Source organism: Capra hircus, chromosome 21, assembly GCF_001704415.2.
Source record: "Capra hircus breed San Clemente chromosome 21, ASM170441v1, whole genome shotgun sequence".
In the NCBI taxonomy this organism is placed as follows: Eukaryota; Metazoa; Chordata; class Mammalia; order Artiodactyla; family Bovidae; genus Capra; species Capra hircus.
Window position 1 is genome coordinate 67,823,066 of NC_030828.1, and position 18,593 is coordinate 67,841,658.

General features: G+C 47.5%; 1 protein-coding gene across 1 annotated transcript in view; it reads left to right on the top strand.

The window, feature by feature from the left end:
• TDRD9 (tudor domain containing 9) overlaps window positions 1-18,593 on the top strand; it is an 89,317-nt gene that overhangs the window by 54,095 nt on the left and 16,629 nt on the right. The window contains exons 28-32 of the mRNA XM_018065936.1: window positions 409-564; window positions 1,481-1,551; window positions 2,924-3,033; window positions 3,524-3,620; window positions 18,263-18,401. Coding sequence (XP_017921425.1) covers window positions 409-564; window positions 1,481-1,551; window positions 2,924-3,033; window positions 3,524-3,620; window positions 18,263-18,401 — 573 coding nt within the window. The remainder of the gene's footprint in view (window positions 1-408; window positions 565-1,480; window positions 1,552-2,923; window positions 3,034-3,523; window positions 3,621-18,262; window positions 18,402-18,593) is intronic.

The following is an 18,593-nucleotide window of genomic DNA, read 5'->3' on the forward strand; positions in this document are numbered from 1 at the left end:
AGAATCCTCCTGCAACACTGGTGTCCTGGGTTTGATCCCTGGGTTGGGAAGATCCCCTGGAGAAGGGAAAGGCTTCCCACTCCAGTCTTCTGGCCTGGAGAATTCCATGGACTGTATATGTCCAGGGTTGCAAAGAGTCAGACACAACTGAGTGACTTTCACTTTGGCTGGAAGTTAGTAAAGGCTAATGAGCTGAGCCTTCAGTGATCTCTGTCTTATTTTGTTTGAATCAATAAAGTGCCTTTTGGCGTCTTAATGAGCTGACGCCACCAGGGTGTCTTAGTGGCCTTTTAATTATCCACCCTGATGACAGGCTCGTGCCTATGAGATGCTTTGACTAATTTGGAATAAAACGTTTTCAATACTGGTTTTCCTTTCAGCAAAATGAGTTTTTCTTATTTTGTTTAGCAAAGCCACGAAGTTCTCAAGGGTCTCTTTTCCAAATCAGTAGAAGGCCTGACAGACGTGTCCACGGTGTCTCCTGTGAAAGACGACGAAAAGCGCCTGATCCAGATTTTGTTAGAGAGCTTTTCTTCCAATAAGCTGGGTAACCCAAACTGCAAGGTAACTTATAGGAGTTATTCTAAAGTGCAGTTAGGAACTCTGAGTCACTCTGCAGCTATAAGCTGAGTTGCAGCTGGAAGTCACGGTGGTTTCTTGTTCTTGGTTTTTAGTGCTGTTACTTCTCTCACTGTGGAGCCTGTATTAATATGAGAAAAACCTGGAGTTTACTGTAGAGACGGGCTTTTGACTAGTTCTTTTGTTTTTTTTTGAGTGGTTCTTTTTAAGCCAACCTTTCCAGAGGCGATGCCATGTGAAAAAAATTACACAGCCTAAAAGCTGAGGATTATGTTTATTATATTTGGCGGACTTTCTGAGGACTCAAGCCCGGGAGGCAGCCTCTCCGACAGTTCTGAGGAGGCAGGGTAGACGGGAGCTTTGCAATAAAGCCAGGCAGTTGGGTGGCAGGCTGTGTTTCCAGTCACAGTGACCGGTGCTTGCTCGTCGGATGGAGGGGAGCACAGCTGTGGGCTCCGGAGAACCAGCATCAGGGCTCAGCTTCATCCCACGGAGGCGTCTGGCGGGGCGGGCTGGCTGGGACATGTCCCCTCGGCCCAGTCAGGGACTCTGCTCTTGTTGCCCTGGCCGTTGGCTGTGTGATCTCAGGCCTGCTGTTGCAATGAAGAGAGTCCTTTCACAGAAGTGTTCGCCTGTGTTTCCTTTTAATCTTATATATGTGTGTGTAGATATATTTTATATGCAAAATATGAAGGTTAGCAAACCATTGATGGAAACAGGTGCATCCCAGGAGAATACCTCTTTTAAAGCATTTTTTTCCCCATTAGATCTTCAAGACCTTATGACTAAGATGTAGCTTTCTTTCTTTCTTTTAAACTGTGAGCTGACTTTTGGATTTTTAAAATGAAAGTGAAGTGGCATTTTACTTACCGGTAACATCTTGTATGTTTTGTGTGTACAGGCAGTACTTCACGGGCCTTTTAACCCTTATGAGCTGAAGTGTCATAGTCTGACCAGAATATCCAAGTTCAGGTATGATTAAGATTCCCACGAAGCGTCTTTCTCTGCTCCTCTGTTCACAGGGCCTACCAGAAACTAAGCTTTTCTATGTCTAGCCTCTCGGAACGTGCTGCCTTTGCTAAGGCCTCTGGCCTGCGCTCGCTGCAGACCTGAGGTTCCCACATTCTCTTAGGTGAAAGCCGTTCTGCTGAGGCCTGGGCTTCGTCAGGGCCCTCGTCATTTCTGTTCTCAGCGTCGTCGTCATTCGTCCAGCAGGTCTGTCGTGCCTGCTGTGTCCTGGAGGAGTTTAGGGAGGGCACTAGTGACCACCTCACAGGTGGTGTGCCTCCCACGTTATGGGTCCAGCGGGCACAGCGGCAGGACAGAGGAAACCTCTGACTTCACGGTGGGCTGGTGTGGCTCTTGATGGGCTCATGGAACATCATGGAGGTGTCTCAGAGCGCCCTGACCACACTCGGAAGGCCATCGGGTTTCAGAAGTCTGAGACCTGGAGTGTGCGGAGGAGTGAAGACCAGGAGCATCGTGCTGGCAGGGCGAAGGCTGCGGGAGGGTCCTGGCAGTAGAGGGTGCAGGCCGGATCTGGAGCAAGTGCTCCCCTGAGGATGGGGAGTGAGAGCGGAGGACTGCTGGGAGGTGCGGGGCGCCAAGCCTCACGAGTCGGTTCCTCCTGAGAAGCATGAGAAGCCTCATTCTGTGCATCTTAAACGGTCGCTTGTGCTGCAGGGGAAAACCCTGGTTTGCCAGAGTCCCCTCCAGAACTAGCAGCAGATGTGTCCCCAAGAGCCTGTTAGAAACGCAGAGCTCAGCCCCCGGTTTGCAGCAAGAGTCCCAGGGTCTGCAGGTGCCCAGTGAGCACTTGAGAGGGTGCGGGCCCACACGGAGGAGAGACTCCAGAGGCCGTTCCCTCCGCGCTCCAGGCGGGTCACTGTGGACTGTGTCCACCGCAGGAGGAGCAGAAAGCTCATGAGAGCTTTCAGTGTGGACTCGACAGCCTGGCCCGTGATTAGAGTCAAAGGTTCGGGAGGAGCAGGCATGGAGGGGGCCATGCTGGGCCTCTGTGAGCAGGGGGCAGGTGGGCCAGGCCGGGCTGCCTGCAGGCGGGTGTCCAGGGAAGGCCTGCTGGGACGCAGGCAGCAGCCACTGCAGGTGGGCAGCGCGGGCGGCCGTCTGGCTGGAGGTGGAGGTTTGTGCCAGGGTAGCACGTGGGTCCGGGCGTGGTTGGGACAGCAGGGCGAGGAGCCTCCGTGGAGATGGGCCCCGGCCTCCCAGCAGTCGGTCGGGCGCTGCGTTTGCGAGTTGGCCTGTCTCTGAAGTGACTCCTCCTGGTCTGGCGTCAGGCGCTGCCTCGTGGAGGGGCCGCCTCTCCTGGCAGCTCTCCTTTCAGGTGCGTCTGGATTGAGAAGGAAAGCATCAACTCGGTCATCATCAGCGACAGCCCCGAGGATGCACACCAGCGGCTGCTAGTCGCTGCGTCGCTCTCCGTGAACACCACCGGTGAGTGGGGGGCCGCGCCGCCCGCCCTGCTCCCCGCCGGACTCCAGGGCAGTACATCTGTCCTGAGGTCGGGAGTAGCCTCACGCCTGCGGCCCGGCTCCTGGACTCTTCTGAGTGCATCGGCGGGTGTGAGCTTGTGAGCTAGAGTGTCCCAGCCTTCCCGTTCCCTGCGCGGGGGCGCAGGGATGGACTCCTTGGCCATCCATGCTTCCCGTTATCTTGGCCGGACAGGAGGGTGAATCCCAGGTCTTGGCCTGAGGAGGAAGGAGAGGAGGAGTAACTAAACAGGACAGGGTCAAAGCCAGGGCCTTAGGCGGTGGGTTTCCCTTGGGGAGCTGGGGGACCCGCACCAGGGAGCTCTGCCCTGCCTGGCGTCTGTGGGACAACTGCACGCAAGGCGGGAGGCCTGAGCACAGGACGGGCGTGGCCGCGGGCAGTGGAGGCGTGGCGCCCACGGTGACTGCCTGCCCCCCGCTGGGCCTGTCCGCAGGGTCCACCATGCTGCTGCGGGAGACCTCCCTGATGCCGCACATCCCAGGCCTCCCCGCGCTCCTCAGCATGCTGTTCGCCCCCGTCATGGAGCTCAGGTAGGGAGTGCTTGCAGCCTGGACCCCAGGCCTCAGTGAGACCTGAACCAGCGGGAGAAGCGGGTGTCCTCGTGGGAGAGAGCGCTGATGGAAACGCGCCCTGTGGTCTGCCTGCCAGCAAGACCCCTGGCTTCTGTGTTTACGGTGGTTTGTGGGGCTGCGCTTGGATCCTGTTCAGAAAGACACTGAGCGGACACACAGCCTCCCACGGGCGCCCCGGTGACAGTGCCACGAAAGCACTCGGGAGGGAGAACGGAGGCTCAAGGCGGCGCATGTCCGTAGCCAGGGGCCCGGGGGCGACGCCAGGCTCCCTGGCAGCGGCGTCAGTGGACGCTGGAGGGTCCCGCTTGTTGCGGGCTGTGAGCAGAGAAGGCAGCTGGAGCCCCTGGAGTGGCGTGAGGACGAGCCAGACAGCAGGCAGCCCCGAGACCCCGCCCTTTGCACGGCGTGCATTGGAATAGCAGGGGCTTGCGTTGGAATAGGAGGGCATGGCCGAGGAGGCAGCCCTGTGGGGCTTCGTCGGGTTGCGGGGTGGGGGGAACACAAGGAAGGAATGCAGCTGGGCCTTCGGGAGCCCACGTTCTGGTGGGTGAGACGGACGGCCTCCCCAGACACTGAGGTGGGCCTGCGTGCTGGAGGAGGGCTCCTGCCCGTGGCTCGTGCCCCGTCCGCCTCTCCTGGGAGCACGCACAGGTCCATCAACCAGCCTCACTGAGTGCAGGGGAGGTAGCCCTGTGCTGTGACTCAGCCCTCCTCCTGCGAGGGCTGCTTAGAATCTGCTGTCACGTCTCAGGTATACAGGGCTTTTAAAAAATAATAATTATAATTATATATGTCTTTTCTCCCTACTATAAAAACATATGCTACTTAAAAAGAAAAATACTGTATGGGAAAAAAACAAGCATTATCAGTGTATTTACTCGGTGGTCACCTGGATGAATATACTCACTTAAAGAAACTGGAGTAGAGTTGGTTCGCAGGGCTGTGCACGCGTTCTGTTTTGCTTTAAATTTTTCATACACGTAAGCGTCTTCATAGTGCGGTGGCATCTCTGTAAATATTCGTTGTAAACATTGCATCAGACACTGCTGAGTGGACATACGGTGGCTTTTACCAACTTTTCCCTGTTTTGTTTGGATTTGTGTTTGTTTCTGACCTGCTCTGACCCTGAAGGAATTTAATATGCCTTTGTATGTTGGAATTTGGTTTCTCTCTAGTTTTGTAATAATGGTATGATAAACATCTCTAGAATAAAGGCATCTCCGGGGTCTTTGTAGGGGAGACAGATGTGAAATCAACACGCCAGGTGCGATGCCACAGTCAGAAAGCTCCACGCAGGGCGGGGCTGGGGGGTCTGACTCGGTGGATGCATCGCCACATCTGTCCAGGCTTCTGCCTCAGCTCTTTTTTCAATATAAACCTCTTGAGGACTTGAGTAATGCAGTGTATATATATATATATTTTTTTTTTACCCAAGATGAATACCTCTTTAAGAATTCTGGACAGTGAGGTATTTGGAGGCACTCAGAGCCTGAGCAGGAGGCGCTCTGGCACGCGCCGTCTTGCCGCACTGTGGCCTGTCCTCCCGTGTAAGAGCTCTCCCCATTACCTCCAGCGCTCCAGACTCCCCGAGCCTTGCCTCTTGCCCTGGATGGCCAGCGCGGGAGCGGAGAGCGGCTCACATCTCCACCCTGTGTGCTCACAGACTGTCTCAGTTGTTGACCAGTGTATTCATGGGCTGTTTTTGTAATTTTAAAAAACCTTGCTCCATTCCTATATTTTAAAAAAGCCTTAGGAAACAGGAGACCAGAGCAGGGACCTGTCAAGTACTGGAAGCGGGTGGGGTGCTGAGAATATACATTAAGAAAGGGACCTGGGCTTGCTCTCTGGCCGTGCCTGGCACTCCCTGAAGTCTGGGCTTTCCCAGCTGTCAGAGCGGCCCTCCTGGGCTCACAGGACGGTGGAGGAGACTCACAGATGCTGCAGCCCCACCGTGACTCAGGGCCTGGCTGTTCGCGTCTGGCGGCAGAGTGGGGAGGTGGGCAGAACCTCAGAGGACAGCCTGAGCAGCATTTGGAGATGCTGTTAGGCTCTCAACACTTTGAAGGTTAATACAGTACGCATTACAGAGAACTTAACAGCGTGTTTTTCTTTTTTATGGAGGCTTCAGATTGATTTAACATTTGCCTTTTGAGGAAATATATTTCCTTATTCAACAAGCTCTGGAAAATTCTTAAAGAGATGAGAATACCAGACCACTTGACCTGCCTCTTGAGAAATCTGTATGTAGGTCAGGAAGCAACAGTTAGAACTGGACATGGAACAACAGACTGGGTACAAATTAGGAAAGGAGTACGTCAAGGCTGTATATTGTCATCCTGCTTATTTAACTTATATGCAGAGTACATCGTGAGAACTCTGGGTTGGATGAAGCACAGTCTAGAATCAAGATTGCCTGTAGAAATATCAATAACCTCAGATATGCAGATGACACCACCCTTATGGCAGAAAGTGAAGAACTGAAGAGCCTCTTGAAGACAGTGATAGAGGAGAGTGAAAAAGTTGGCTTAAAACTCATCATTCAGAAAACTAATATCGTGGCATCCGGTCCCATCACTTCATAGCAAATAGTTGGGATAATAGTGGGGTATTTTTCTGGGCTCCAAAATCACTGCAGATGGTGACTGCAGCATGAAATTCAAAGACGCTTGTTCCTTGGAAGAAAAGTTATGACCAACCTAGACAGCGTATTAAAAAGCAGAGACATTACTTTCCCAACAAAGGTCCATCTAGTCAAAGCTATGACTTTTCCAGTAGTCATGTATGGATGTGAGAATTGGACTATAAAGAGAAAGCTGAGCCCTGAAGATTTGATGCTTTTGAACTGTGCTGTTGGAGAAGACTTGGACTGCAAGGAGATCCAACCAGTCCATCCTAAAGGAAATCAGTTCTGAATATTCATTGGAAGGACTGATGCTGAAGCTGAAACTCCAATACTTTGGCCACCTGATGTGAAAAAGTGACTCATTTGAAAAGACCCTGATGCTGGGAAAGATTGAAGGCAGGAGGAGAAGGGGATGACAGAGGATGAGATGGTTGGATGGCATCACTGACTCAATGGACATGAGTTTCAATAAACTCCAGGAGTTGGTGATGGACAGGGAGGCCTGGCGTGCTGCAGTCCATGGAGGTCTCGAAGAGTTGGACATGGCTGAGCAACTGAAATGAACTGATTTCCTTATTTGGTTCATATGGGGAGTTCTAGGATATTAGCTTGCAAGAAAAGTTCCACCCACAAGGGTCTCTGTTTCAACATAATTTTAACATATTGCAACGTAAGTTTAAAGCTCCTTGTTTAGAGAAGTTGGCCCTTGCAAAGACGGCTGTGGTGCGCTTATCTACACTGAAGCTCCTCCTATGTGTGGTTCAGGCTGGGGACTCCGTAGTGCGCCCTTGCTGCCTGCTGTGAGGGGTGCACTTTCTTCTGTTCCTGTCATGATTTTTGCAGTTTTCAGTTTGAATCTAAAACGTGCTTCATAAAGGAAGTAAAAGTATTTTTATGGTCTTAATCACTGTTTCTTAGGTGCACATAGGGTGTTTAGGATCCCTAGAACAGAATTCGGAGAAGGCTATGGCACCCCACTCCAGTACTCTTGCCTGCAAAGTCCCATGGATGGAGGAGCCTGGTAGGCTACAGTCCATGGGGTCGCTAAGAGTCGGACATGACTGAGCGACTTCCCTTTCACTTTTCACTTTCCTGCATTGGAGAAGGAAATGGCAACCCACTCCAGTATTCTTGCCTGGAGAATCCCAGGGACGGGGGAGCCTGGCGGGCTGCTGTCTATGCGGTCGCACAGAGTCGGACACGATTGAAGCGACTTAGCAGCAGCAGCAGCAGAAGAGAATTAAACCCAGTGCTTTGATTTCCTTTATTAATTTAAGCTTTAGAGTCGATGAGCATAAATTGCTGCCCCAGTGGGGGTTAGTTCAAGGCTGAGTGTGTAGAACCGTCCCTGTTGCAGAATGTGTGCTCTCACAGGTGAGCGGTCAGTTTAAGTCTCATCACAGCTGCAGTAACGTGGAGGTGACGTGATGCCTCATTGACAGCCGTGATGAAGCTGTCGTCCTTCACTCTGCTGAGCCCTGGTTATTCTGTTCTGGAAAGTTTTGTATAAGTTGAAATAATCAATTACATTCATTAAAAACAAATGTGGGTGAGCTTGCCATTTAAGGAAATATTTTGGTGACTGTTGTGTAAAGCACATACTCAGTATCTAACGTGTAAGTGAGTCTGAGTCTCTCTGAGTTTACTTAGAATGTGATTCTCTTTCATTTTTATTAAAGTGAGGGGGAAAATGTGTGTGTGTGTATGTATATGTTTAGGACCAAGAAGAAAACTGCTTGCCTAGAGTATTTTCCTCAGAGTTTTACTGATCCAGATGATGGGAAAAGGTCTGCATTGATTGAGTCAAATAAAATTACCAAAATATTTTTAAAGGTATTTAATATCAATATTTGTAAAAAGAAGATCTAAACAGACATCTCTCCAAAAACGACATACAGGTGGCTCATAAACACAGGAAAAGATGCTCAACATTGCTCATTATTAGAGAAATGCAAATCAAAACTGCAATGAAATATCACCTCACACGAGTCAGAGTGGCTATCATCAAAAAATCTACAAACAAATGTTGGAGAGGGTGTGTTAAAAGGGAACCCTCTTGCATTGTTGGTGGGAATGTAAATTGATACAGCCACCATGGAGAACAGCATGGAGCTTCCTTAATAAACTAAGAATAAAACTACCATATAACCCAGCGATTCCTCTACTGGGCATATACCCTGAGGAAACCGTAATTGAAAAAGACACGCGTACCCCAGTGTTCACTGCAGCACCATTTCCAGTAGCTAGGACGTGGAAGCGACCTTGATGTCCACCAACAAATGGATGGATAAAGAGACTGTGGTGCTTGTACATAATGAAGTATTACTCAACATAAGGAGGAATGCATTTGAGTCAGTTCTAATGAAGTGGATGAATCTAGGGCCTGTTATGCATAGTGGAGTGAGTGAGAAAGAGAAAAACAGAAAGTTTATCTTCACATACATATGGGCTTCCCAGGTGGCGCCAGTGGTGAAGAACCCGGCTGCCAGTGCAGGCAGACGGAAGAGACGCTGGTCCAGTCCCTGGAGCGGGAAGGTCCCTTGGAGGAGGAAGTGGCAGCCCAGTCCAGGATTCTTGCTGGAGAATCTCCTGGGCAGAAGAGCCTGGCGGGTTGCTGCAGTCCAGAGGGTCGCACACAGTTGGACGCAACTGAAGGGACTTAGCACGCGTGCATGCACGTGGACTCTGGAAACATGGCAGTGGCGCATCTGCTTGCAGGGCAGCAGTGGAGACGCAGACGGAACAGCCTTGTGGGCGCAGGGTGGCAGGGAAGGAGAGGGCGGGGAGAGCAGCCTGGGAGCGCGCATGCTACCGCACGTAGAACAGAGAGCCGATGGGCGTTCGCTGTATGATGCATGGAGTCAAACCTGGCGCTCTGTGACAACGTGGAGAGGGTGGGACGGGTGGGAGGTTTAAGACAGAGGGATGTGTGTATACCTATGACTGGTTCATGTCGGTATATGGCAGCACGCAACACAGTATTATAAAGCAGTTATTCCCCAACTAAAAATGAAATGTCAAAAAATATTTTATTCATTTGATAGTATCAGTATTTCAAAATGTTCATTCTTTTGATAATCTGTTGAGCTTGTCATGGGCTGAGACAGTGGTGTTTTAACTAATGCCTATAACATGCGAGGGAGCTTGGGGTCGAGGGGCCTGGCTGTGTGTGTGTGTGGCAACAGGGTTCAGGAGGGGCCTGAGCCCCTCCTGCCAGGAAGCCAGAGAAGCAGGGGCCTGGCTGGGAGTGTGCTATGCGACGGAGCCCCACAGAGGTGGTCGTCAGGATGCCGTGGACACCGCTGGGAGCCCTTGAGCCACGACGCAAGATGAGCAGACGTGTTGTGAAAAGCCAGCAAAGACAGACGAGAGGAAGCAGGAGTAGATGTGGGGTAAATCGGTTGACTGCCCAGTGGGCGATGACAGTGCTTTGGACGAGGCCAGTGGCTGTTGGGATGCAGAGGATGAGTGGATTTAGGAAAGCTCTCGGAGATGGAGGTGGCAGGAGCTGGTGGTGGCGGCGGGAAACAGCAGGCTTTGTGCAAAGGGGGTATAGTGTTCTGCATTCTTGGTGTGTGTGATTGTTTTGCGGTGGGAAGGTGGGACAGACATCTTGAAGCTTTTACTGGGTGCTAGACTTCTTTCACAGGTCACACATGAGTTTATAACCCTTTCTCCAGAAATACCACTTATAAGACTTCACTGGGGAGGGAATTCCAGAAGTAGGGGAAGACTGTATGTGATAAAATATTCTTCACATTATCTTGTCTAGTGCAGTGAGAATCAGAAACCTAAATAATGGATTAGTGAAAATACTTCACTCTTTTTGTAACTATGTGTACTCTCTCCTTTTTAATATAAAAACAGGAGGAGAAAATGCAAAAATGAAATTAGTTGCTGCCTTAGGGGTTGGCAGAATTTAGGATTTTATTGGTCACTTCTTTTAACATTCAAGCAGGGCTTACAGACTTACATGGGCTTCCATGTGGCTCAGATGGTAAAGAATCTGCCTGCAATGTAGGAGACCAGGGTTCAATCCCTGAGTCAAGAAGATCCCCTGTGGAAAATTCTTAAAGAAATGGGAAAACCAGACTGCTTTACCTGCCTCCTGAGAATCTGTATGCAGGTCAAGAAGCAACAGTAGGAACTGGACAGGGAACAACGGACTGGTTCCCAGTTGGGAAAGGAGCACATCATCGCTGTATATTGTCACCCTGGCTATTTAACTTCTCTGCAGAGTGCATCGTCCAGAATACTGGGCTGGCACAACAGCCCCAGGGAAATTCCTAAAAATATTTTCACTATTACCATTTTTAAATTAGAAAAAAATTTTAAGTTCTTTATTACTCCTTTAGTTTTCATTTTTATAACCTACTATTACCTTGCAAAAAACCCCAATTTTTAAAGCAAATTTCATATATATATTTTATAATTTTTGCGATCTTGCTCTGTATTTTTAATATTGTATATTTGAGAGTCTAACCTCTTCTCTAGATTTTTAATCTTTGCTTTTTGATATTTGTTGTCAATTTTGTGATAGCTCAGTTGGTAAAGAATCCACTTGCAATGCAGGAGATGACTCTAGTTCAATTCCTGGGTTGGGAAGATCCCCTGGAGAAGGGATAGGCTACCCACTCCAGTATTTTTGGGCTTCCCTTGTGGCTCAGCTGGTAGAGAATCCGCCTGCAATGCGGGAGACCTGGGTTCAACCCCTTGGTTAGGAAGATCCTCTGGAGAAAGGAAAAGCTACCCACTCCAGTATTCTGGCCTAGAAAATTCCATGGATTGTATAGTTGATGGGGTTGCAGAGAGTCAGACACGACTGAGCGACTAACACACTTTGTACCTGTAAGAGTAAAATCTTTAATATCCACTTTCACTCGGGTGTGATTAATGGCTTGATTGCTCTCTCCCCTTCTGACTCTCCCTTCCCTCCCCCAGGTCACCTCTGTTTCCCCCTCCACCACCTCTTCTCTGCGTATCTCCGTGAACCTCTCTGGGTGTTCCGAGCTGTGGAGAGCACCTAGGGAACTGATTACTGGCTGGACTGGTCTTTCCACTTTGGACCCCCTGTCTTCTCCTCCCTGGTCACCTCTATGTCCCTCCTCCCTCTTCTCCACGTAACTGTGAACCTCTCTGGGTGTCTATCGCTGTGGAAAATTTTTTCACCATTAACCTAGGTGTTTTATCATCGGTGCTGTATGGGTGGAGAAGTCTTGAGGCTACTGTAAGAATAAGACTGAAAGCCAGAGGCAGAAGGCTTAAATCCAAAACTTGAGAACACCAGAGAACTCCTGATTCCAGGGAACATTAATAGACGAGCTCATCCAAAAGCCTCCATACTTGCACTGAAACCAAGCTCCACCCAAGAGCTAACAAGTTCCAGAGCAAGACATACCACACTAATTCTCCAGCAATGCCAGAACACAGCCCTAGCATTGAAAGACAGGCTGCCCAAAGTCATGCCAAACCCATAGACACCCCAGCACTCGCTACTGGATACTTCATTGCACTCCAGAGAGAGGAGATCCAGCTGCATCCACCAGAACATAGATACAAGCTCCCCTAATCAGGAAACCGTCACAAGCCACTAGTCCAACTCCATCCACAGGGAGCAAGCTCCACAATAAAGAGGAACCACAAACTTCCAGCCTGCAGAAAGGCCACCCCAAACACAGCAATTTAAATGAAAAGGCAGAGAAATATTCAGCAGGTAAAGGCCACCAACGGAGAAGGCAGTGGCAACCCACTGCAGTACTCTTGCCTGGAAAATCCAATGGATGGAAGAGCCTGGTGGGCTGCAGTCCATGGGGTCGCTAAGAGTTGGACACGACTGAGCGACTTCACTTTCACTTTTCACTTTCCTGCATTGGAGAAGGAAATGGCAACCCACTCCAGTGTTCTTGCCTGGAGAATCCCAGGGACGGGGGAGCCTGGTGGGCTGCCGTCTATGGGGTCGCACAGAGTCAGACACGACTGGAGCGACTTAGCAGCAGCAGCAAAGGCCACCAAACCAAACCAAAGAGGAGACAGGGAGCCTACCTGAAAAAATTCAGAATAATGATAGTAAAAATGATCTAAAATCTTGAAAACAAAATGGACGTGCAGATAAGTAGACTAGCAGCAAGGGCTGAGGAGATGCGAGAGATGTTTCACCAGGACCTGGAAGAAGAGAAGGCAGTGATGGCAATGCGGTAACCGAGACCAAGAGCACTCTGCAGGGAACCGACAGAGCAGCGGAGGCAGGAGAGAGGAAGAGTGAGCTGGAAGACAGAATGGTGGAAGTAAATGAGGCAGAGAGGAAAAAAGATACATGAGGACAACCTCACAGACCTCTGGGACAACATTAAACGCCCCAACATTGGAATCATAGGAGTCCCAGAAGAAGACAAAAAGAAAGGGCATGAGAAAATACTTGAGGAGATAATAGTTGAAAACTTCCCTAAAGTGGGGAAGGAAATAGCCACCCAAGTCCAAGAAACCCAGAGAGTCCCAAATAGGATAAACCTGAGGATGAACCATCACCAGATGGTCAACACTGAAATCAGATTGATTATATTCTTTGCAGCCAAAGATGGAGAAGCTCTATACAGTCAACAAAAACGACCAGGAGCTGACTGTGGCTCAGATCATGCACTCCTTATTGCCAAATTCAGACTCAAATTGAAGAAAGTAGGGAAAACCGCTAGACCATTCAGGTATGACCTAAATCAAATCCCTTATGATTATACAGTGGAAATGAGAAATAGATTTAAGGGCCTAGATCTGATAGAGTGCCTGATGAACTATGGAATGAGGTTCGTGACATTGTACAGGAGACAGGGATCAAGACCATCCCCATGGAAAAGAAATGCAAGAAAGCAAAATGGCTGTCTGAGGAGGTATTACAAATAGCTGTGAAAAGAAGAGAAGCAAAAAGCAAAGGAGAAAAGGAAAGATATACCTATCTGATTTCAGAGTTCCAAAGAATAGAAAGGAGAGATAAGAAAGCCTTCCTCAGCAATCAGTGCAAAGAAATAGAGGAAAACAACAGAATGGGGAAGACTAGAGATATCTTCAAGAAAATTAGAGATACCAAGGGAACATTTCATGCAAAGATGGGCTCAATAAAGGACAGAAATGGTATGGACCAAACAGAAGCAGAAGACATTAAGAAGCGGTGGCAAGAATACATAGAAGAACTGTACAAAAAAGATCTTCATAACCCAGATAATCACGATGGTGTGCTCACTCACCTAGAGCCAGACATCCTGGAAGGTGAAGTCAAGTGGGCCTTAGGAAGCATCACTGTGAACAAAGCTAGTGGAGGTGATGGAATTCCAGTTGAGCTATTTCAAATCCTGAAAGATGATGCTGTGAAAGTGCTGCACTCAATATGCCAGCAAATTTGGAAAACTCAGCAGTGGCCACAGGACTGGAAAAGGTCAGTTTTCATTCCAATCCCAAAGAAAGGCAATGCCAAAGAATGCTCAAACTACCGCACAACTGCACTCATCTCACATGCTAGTAAAGTAATGCTCAAAATTCTCCCAGCCAGGCTTCAGCAGTACATGAACCATGAACTTCCCGATGTTCAAGCTGGTTTTAGAAAAGACAGAGGAACCAGAGATCAAATTGCCAACATCTGTTGCATCATGGAAAAAGCAAGAGAGTTCCAGAAAACATCCATTTCTGCTTTATTGACTACGCCAAAGCCTTTGACTGTGTGGATGACAATAAACTGTGGAAAATTCTGAAAGAGATGGGAATACCAGACCACCTGACTTGCCTCTTTAGAAACCTGTATGCAGGTCAGGAAGCAACAGTTAGAACTGGACATGGAACAACAGCCTGGTTCGAAATAGGAAAAGGAGTGTGTCAAGGCTGTATATTGTCACCCTACTTATTTAACTTATATGCAGAGAATATCATGAGAAACGCTGGACTGGAAGAAGCACAAGCTGGAATCAAGATTGCTGGGAGAAATATCAATAACCTCAGATATGCAGATGACACCACCGTTATGGCAAAAAGTGAAGAGGAACTAAAAAGCCTCTTGATGAAAGTGAAAGAGGAGAGTGAAAAAGTTGGCTTAAAGCTCAACATTCATAAAACGAAGATCATGGCATCCGGTCCCATCACTTCATGGGAAATAGATGGGGAAACAGTGGAAACAGTGTCAGACTTTATTTTGGGGGGCTCCAAAATCACTGTGGATGGTGACTGCAGCCATGAAATTAAAAGACGCTTCCTCCTTGGAAGAAAAGTTATGACCAACCTAGATAGCATATTCAAAAGCAGAGACATTACTTTGCCGACTAAGGTCCATCTAGTCAAGGCTATGGTTTTTCCAGTGGTCATGTATGGATGTGAGAGTTGGACTGTGAAGAAGGCTGAGCGGCGAAGAATTGATGCTTTTGAGCTGTGGTGTTGGAGAAGACTCTTGAGAGTCCCTTGGACTGCAAGGAGATCCAACCAGTCCATTCTGAAGGAGATCAGCCCTGGGATTTCTTTGGAAGGAATGATGCTAAAGCTGAAGCTCCAGTACTTTGGCCACCTCATGCGAAGAGTTGCCTCATTGGAAAAGACCCTGATGCTGGGAGGGATTGGGGGCAGGAGGAGAAGGGGACGACCGAGGATGAGATGGCTGAATGGTATCACCAACTCGATGGGCGTGAGTCTGAGTGAACTCCAGGGCTTCGTGATGGACAGGGAGGCCTGGCGTGCTGTGATTCATGGGGTCGCAGAATCGAACATGACTGAGGAACTGAACTGAACTGAGGCGAAACACCCCAAGACACGTATTAAACAAATTAACGAAGATCAAGCACAAAGGGCGAATATTAAAAGCAGCAAGGAAAAAGCAACAGATAACACACAAGGGGATCCATAAGTATCCACAAGGACAACAGCTGATCTTTCGATAGAGACTCTTCAGGCCAGAAGGGAATGGCAGGATATACTTAAAGTGATGAAAGAGGAAAACCTACAGCCCAGATGACTGTACCCAGCAAGGATCTCATTCAAATACGAAGGAGAAATCAAAAGCTTTACAGAGAAGCAAAAGCTGAGAGAATTCAGCACCACCAAACCAGCTCTTCAACAAATGCTAAAGGATCTTCTCTAGACAGGAAACAGGAAAGGTTTATAAACTTGAACACCAAATGACAAAGTAAATGGCAGTGGATCATACTTAACACTAATTACCTTAAATGTAAATGGGTTGAATGCCCGAACTAAAAGACAAAGACTGGCTGAATGGATACAAAAACAAGACTCCTACGTATGCTGTCTACGAGAGACCCATGTCAAACCAAGGGACACATACAGACTGAAAGTGAAGGGCTGGAGAAAAGATATTTCATACAAATGGAGATCAAAAGAAAGCAGGAATAGCAATACTCATGTCAGATAAAATAGACTTGAAATAAAGGCCATGAAAAGAGACAAGGGACACTACATGATGATCGAGAGATCCATCCAGGAAGACGTGACAGGCACACCTACATAGGCACCCGGATGGCGGCACCGCAGTGAGCGAGGCAGATGCCAACAAGCATGAGGGGGCCCAACAGTGACTCAACAGTAGTGGGAGGCCTAACACCCCCACACCGTGGACAGATCAGCCAAACAGAGAATCGGCAGGGAACGCGAACTCTAAATGAGACAGTGGACCGGTTAGACCTAATTGATGTCTGTAGGAGATTTCACCACCAAACAATGGAGTTCACCTTTTTCCTCAAGTGCACATGGAACATTGTCCAGGATAGATCACATCCTGGGCCATAAATCTAGCCTTGGTAAACTCAAAAAAATTGAAATCATTCTAGGCATCTTTTCTGATCACAATGTGGTAAGATTAGATGTCAACTACAGGAAAACAACTATTAAAAATCCGAACATACGGAGGCTAAATAACATGCTTCTGAATAACCAACAAATCGCAGAAGGAATAAAAAATCAAAATATGCATAGAAATGAATGAAAACGGAAACACAGCAACCCAAAACCTATGGGATTCAGTGAAAGCAGTGCTAAGGGGAAGGTTCATAGCAATACAAGCTTACCTCAAAAAACAAGAAAAAAAATCAAATAACCTAACTTAACAGCTAAAGCAACTAGAAAAAGAGGAAGAACCCCAGGGTTAGTAGAAGGAAAGAAAGCATAAAAATTAGGGCAGAAATAAGTGAAAAAGAAACAAAGGAGACTGTAGCAAAAATCAACAAAACTAAAAGCTGGTTCTTTGAGAAGATAAATAGACAAACCATTAGCCAGACTCATCAAGAAAAAAAGGGAGAAGAATCAAATCAGCAAAATTAGAAATGAAAATGGAAAAATCACAACAGACAACACAGAAATACAAAGGATCATAAGAGACTACTATCAGCAACTATATGCCAATGAAATGGACAACCTGGAAGAAATGGATGAATTCTTAGAAAAGTATAGTCTTCCAAAACTGAACCAGGAAGAAACAGAAAATTTTAACAGTCCCATCACAAGCACGGAAATTGAAACTGTAATAAAAAATCTTCCGACAGACAAAAGCCCAGGACTAGATGGCTTCACAGCTGAATTCTACCAAAAATTTAGAGAAGAGCTAACACTTATCCTAACTATCCTAACACCTATCAAAACTCTTTCAGAAAATTGCAGAGCAAGGTAAACTGCCACACTCATTTTATGAGGCCACCATCACCCTAATACCAAAATCAGACAAAGAGGCCATAAAAAAAGAAAAGTGTACAGGCCAGTATCACTGATGAACATAGATGCATAAATCATCGACAAAATTCTAGCAAACAGAATCCAGCAACACATGAAAAAGATTATACACCAGGACCAAGTGGGCTTCACAACAGGGATGCAAGGGTTCTCCAGTATCCGCAAATCAATCGGTGTGATACACCACATTAACAAATTGAGAGATAAAAACCATATGATTCAAAAAAAAAACCATATGATTATCTCAGTAGACGCAGAGAAAGCCTTTGACAAAATTCATCATCCGTTTATGATAACTCTCCGGAAAGCAGGCATAGAAGGAACATACTTCAACATAATAAAAGCCATATATGATAAACCCACAGCAAACATTATCCTCAGTGGTGAAAATATTTGCCCTAAAGTCAGGAACAAGGCAAGGGTGCCCATTCTCACTGCTACTGTTAACATAGTTTTGGAAGTTTTAGCCACAGCAATCAGAGAAGAAAAAGAAAAGAAAGCCAGATTGGACAAGAAGTAAAACTCCCACTGTTTGCAGATGACATGATCCTCTGCATAGAGAAACCTAAAGACACCACCAGGAAATCACTAGAGCTAATGAATATAGTAAAGTTGCTGGATATAAAACTAACACACAGAAATCCCTTGCATTCCTATGCACTAACAGTGAGAAAACAGAGAAATTAAGGAAACAGTTCCATTCACCATTGCGAGGAAAAGGATAAAATACTTAGGAATAAATCTACCTAAAGAAACAAGAGACCTATGTATAGAAAACTATAAAACACTGATGAAAGAAATCAGAGGACGCAAATAGATGGGGAAGTATGCCACTTATTCACAAAACAGAAACAGACTCACATTCAGAAAATGAACATGGTCAGGGGGAAGGGAGGGAGAGCAGTAAATTGGGGGGTGGGGGTGGGAATGACGTATTGCCCTCCTAGATGTGAAGAGACGAGCAGCAGGGAAGTAGACAGCACAGGGGACTCAGCTCAGGAGAGTGCTTCAGTGACCTCTGTAAGGGAAAAGGATCTGAAGAGGAATGTGTATGCTCTGTGTATCCATATGTTCAGGTGTATATGTGTGTGTGTGTATGCCTGAATCACTGTGCCATACCCCTAAAGCGAGCATGGCGTTATGAATCAGCTATACTTCAATAAATGAATATTCTATATATGTGCACATATATGTAAAATGAGCTCAAGTTACCTATTGAAAACAAAAAACCGAGTAGCTTAACAAGTAACTTTTCTCAAACCTTTTTGTGTAGAGTCGATCAAGATGGCAAATGCTATACAGGCGTCCTGTGTGGCTTGGGGTGCAATCCGACCACAGGCGCCCCAGTCCTACCAGAACACGACATGGAGCTTGCGTTTGACGTGCAGTTCAGCGTGGAGGATATTGTGGAGGTAAGGCTGCGGTTATCATGGCGTGGGAGCTCCTTCTCACTCCTGTTTTGCTTGTACAGCCATTCAACACGCCGTGTCTGACGTGGTGCTGTTAACACAGGCTTATATGGTCTCTCTGTGATGAGAACCTTTTCACAGGCCTGTATTGAGCTCCATGAGGATCAGAAAGGTGGCTGAGTGGTAAAGAACCCG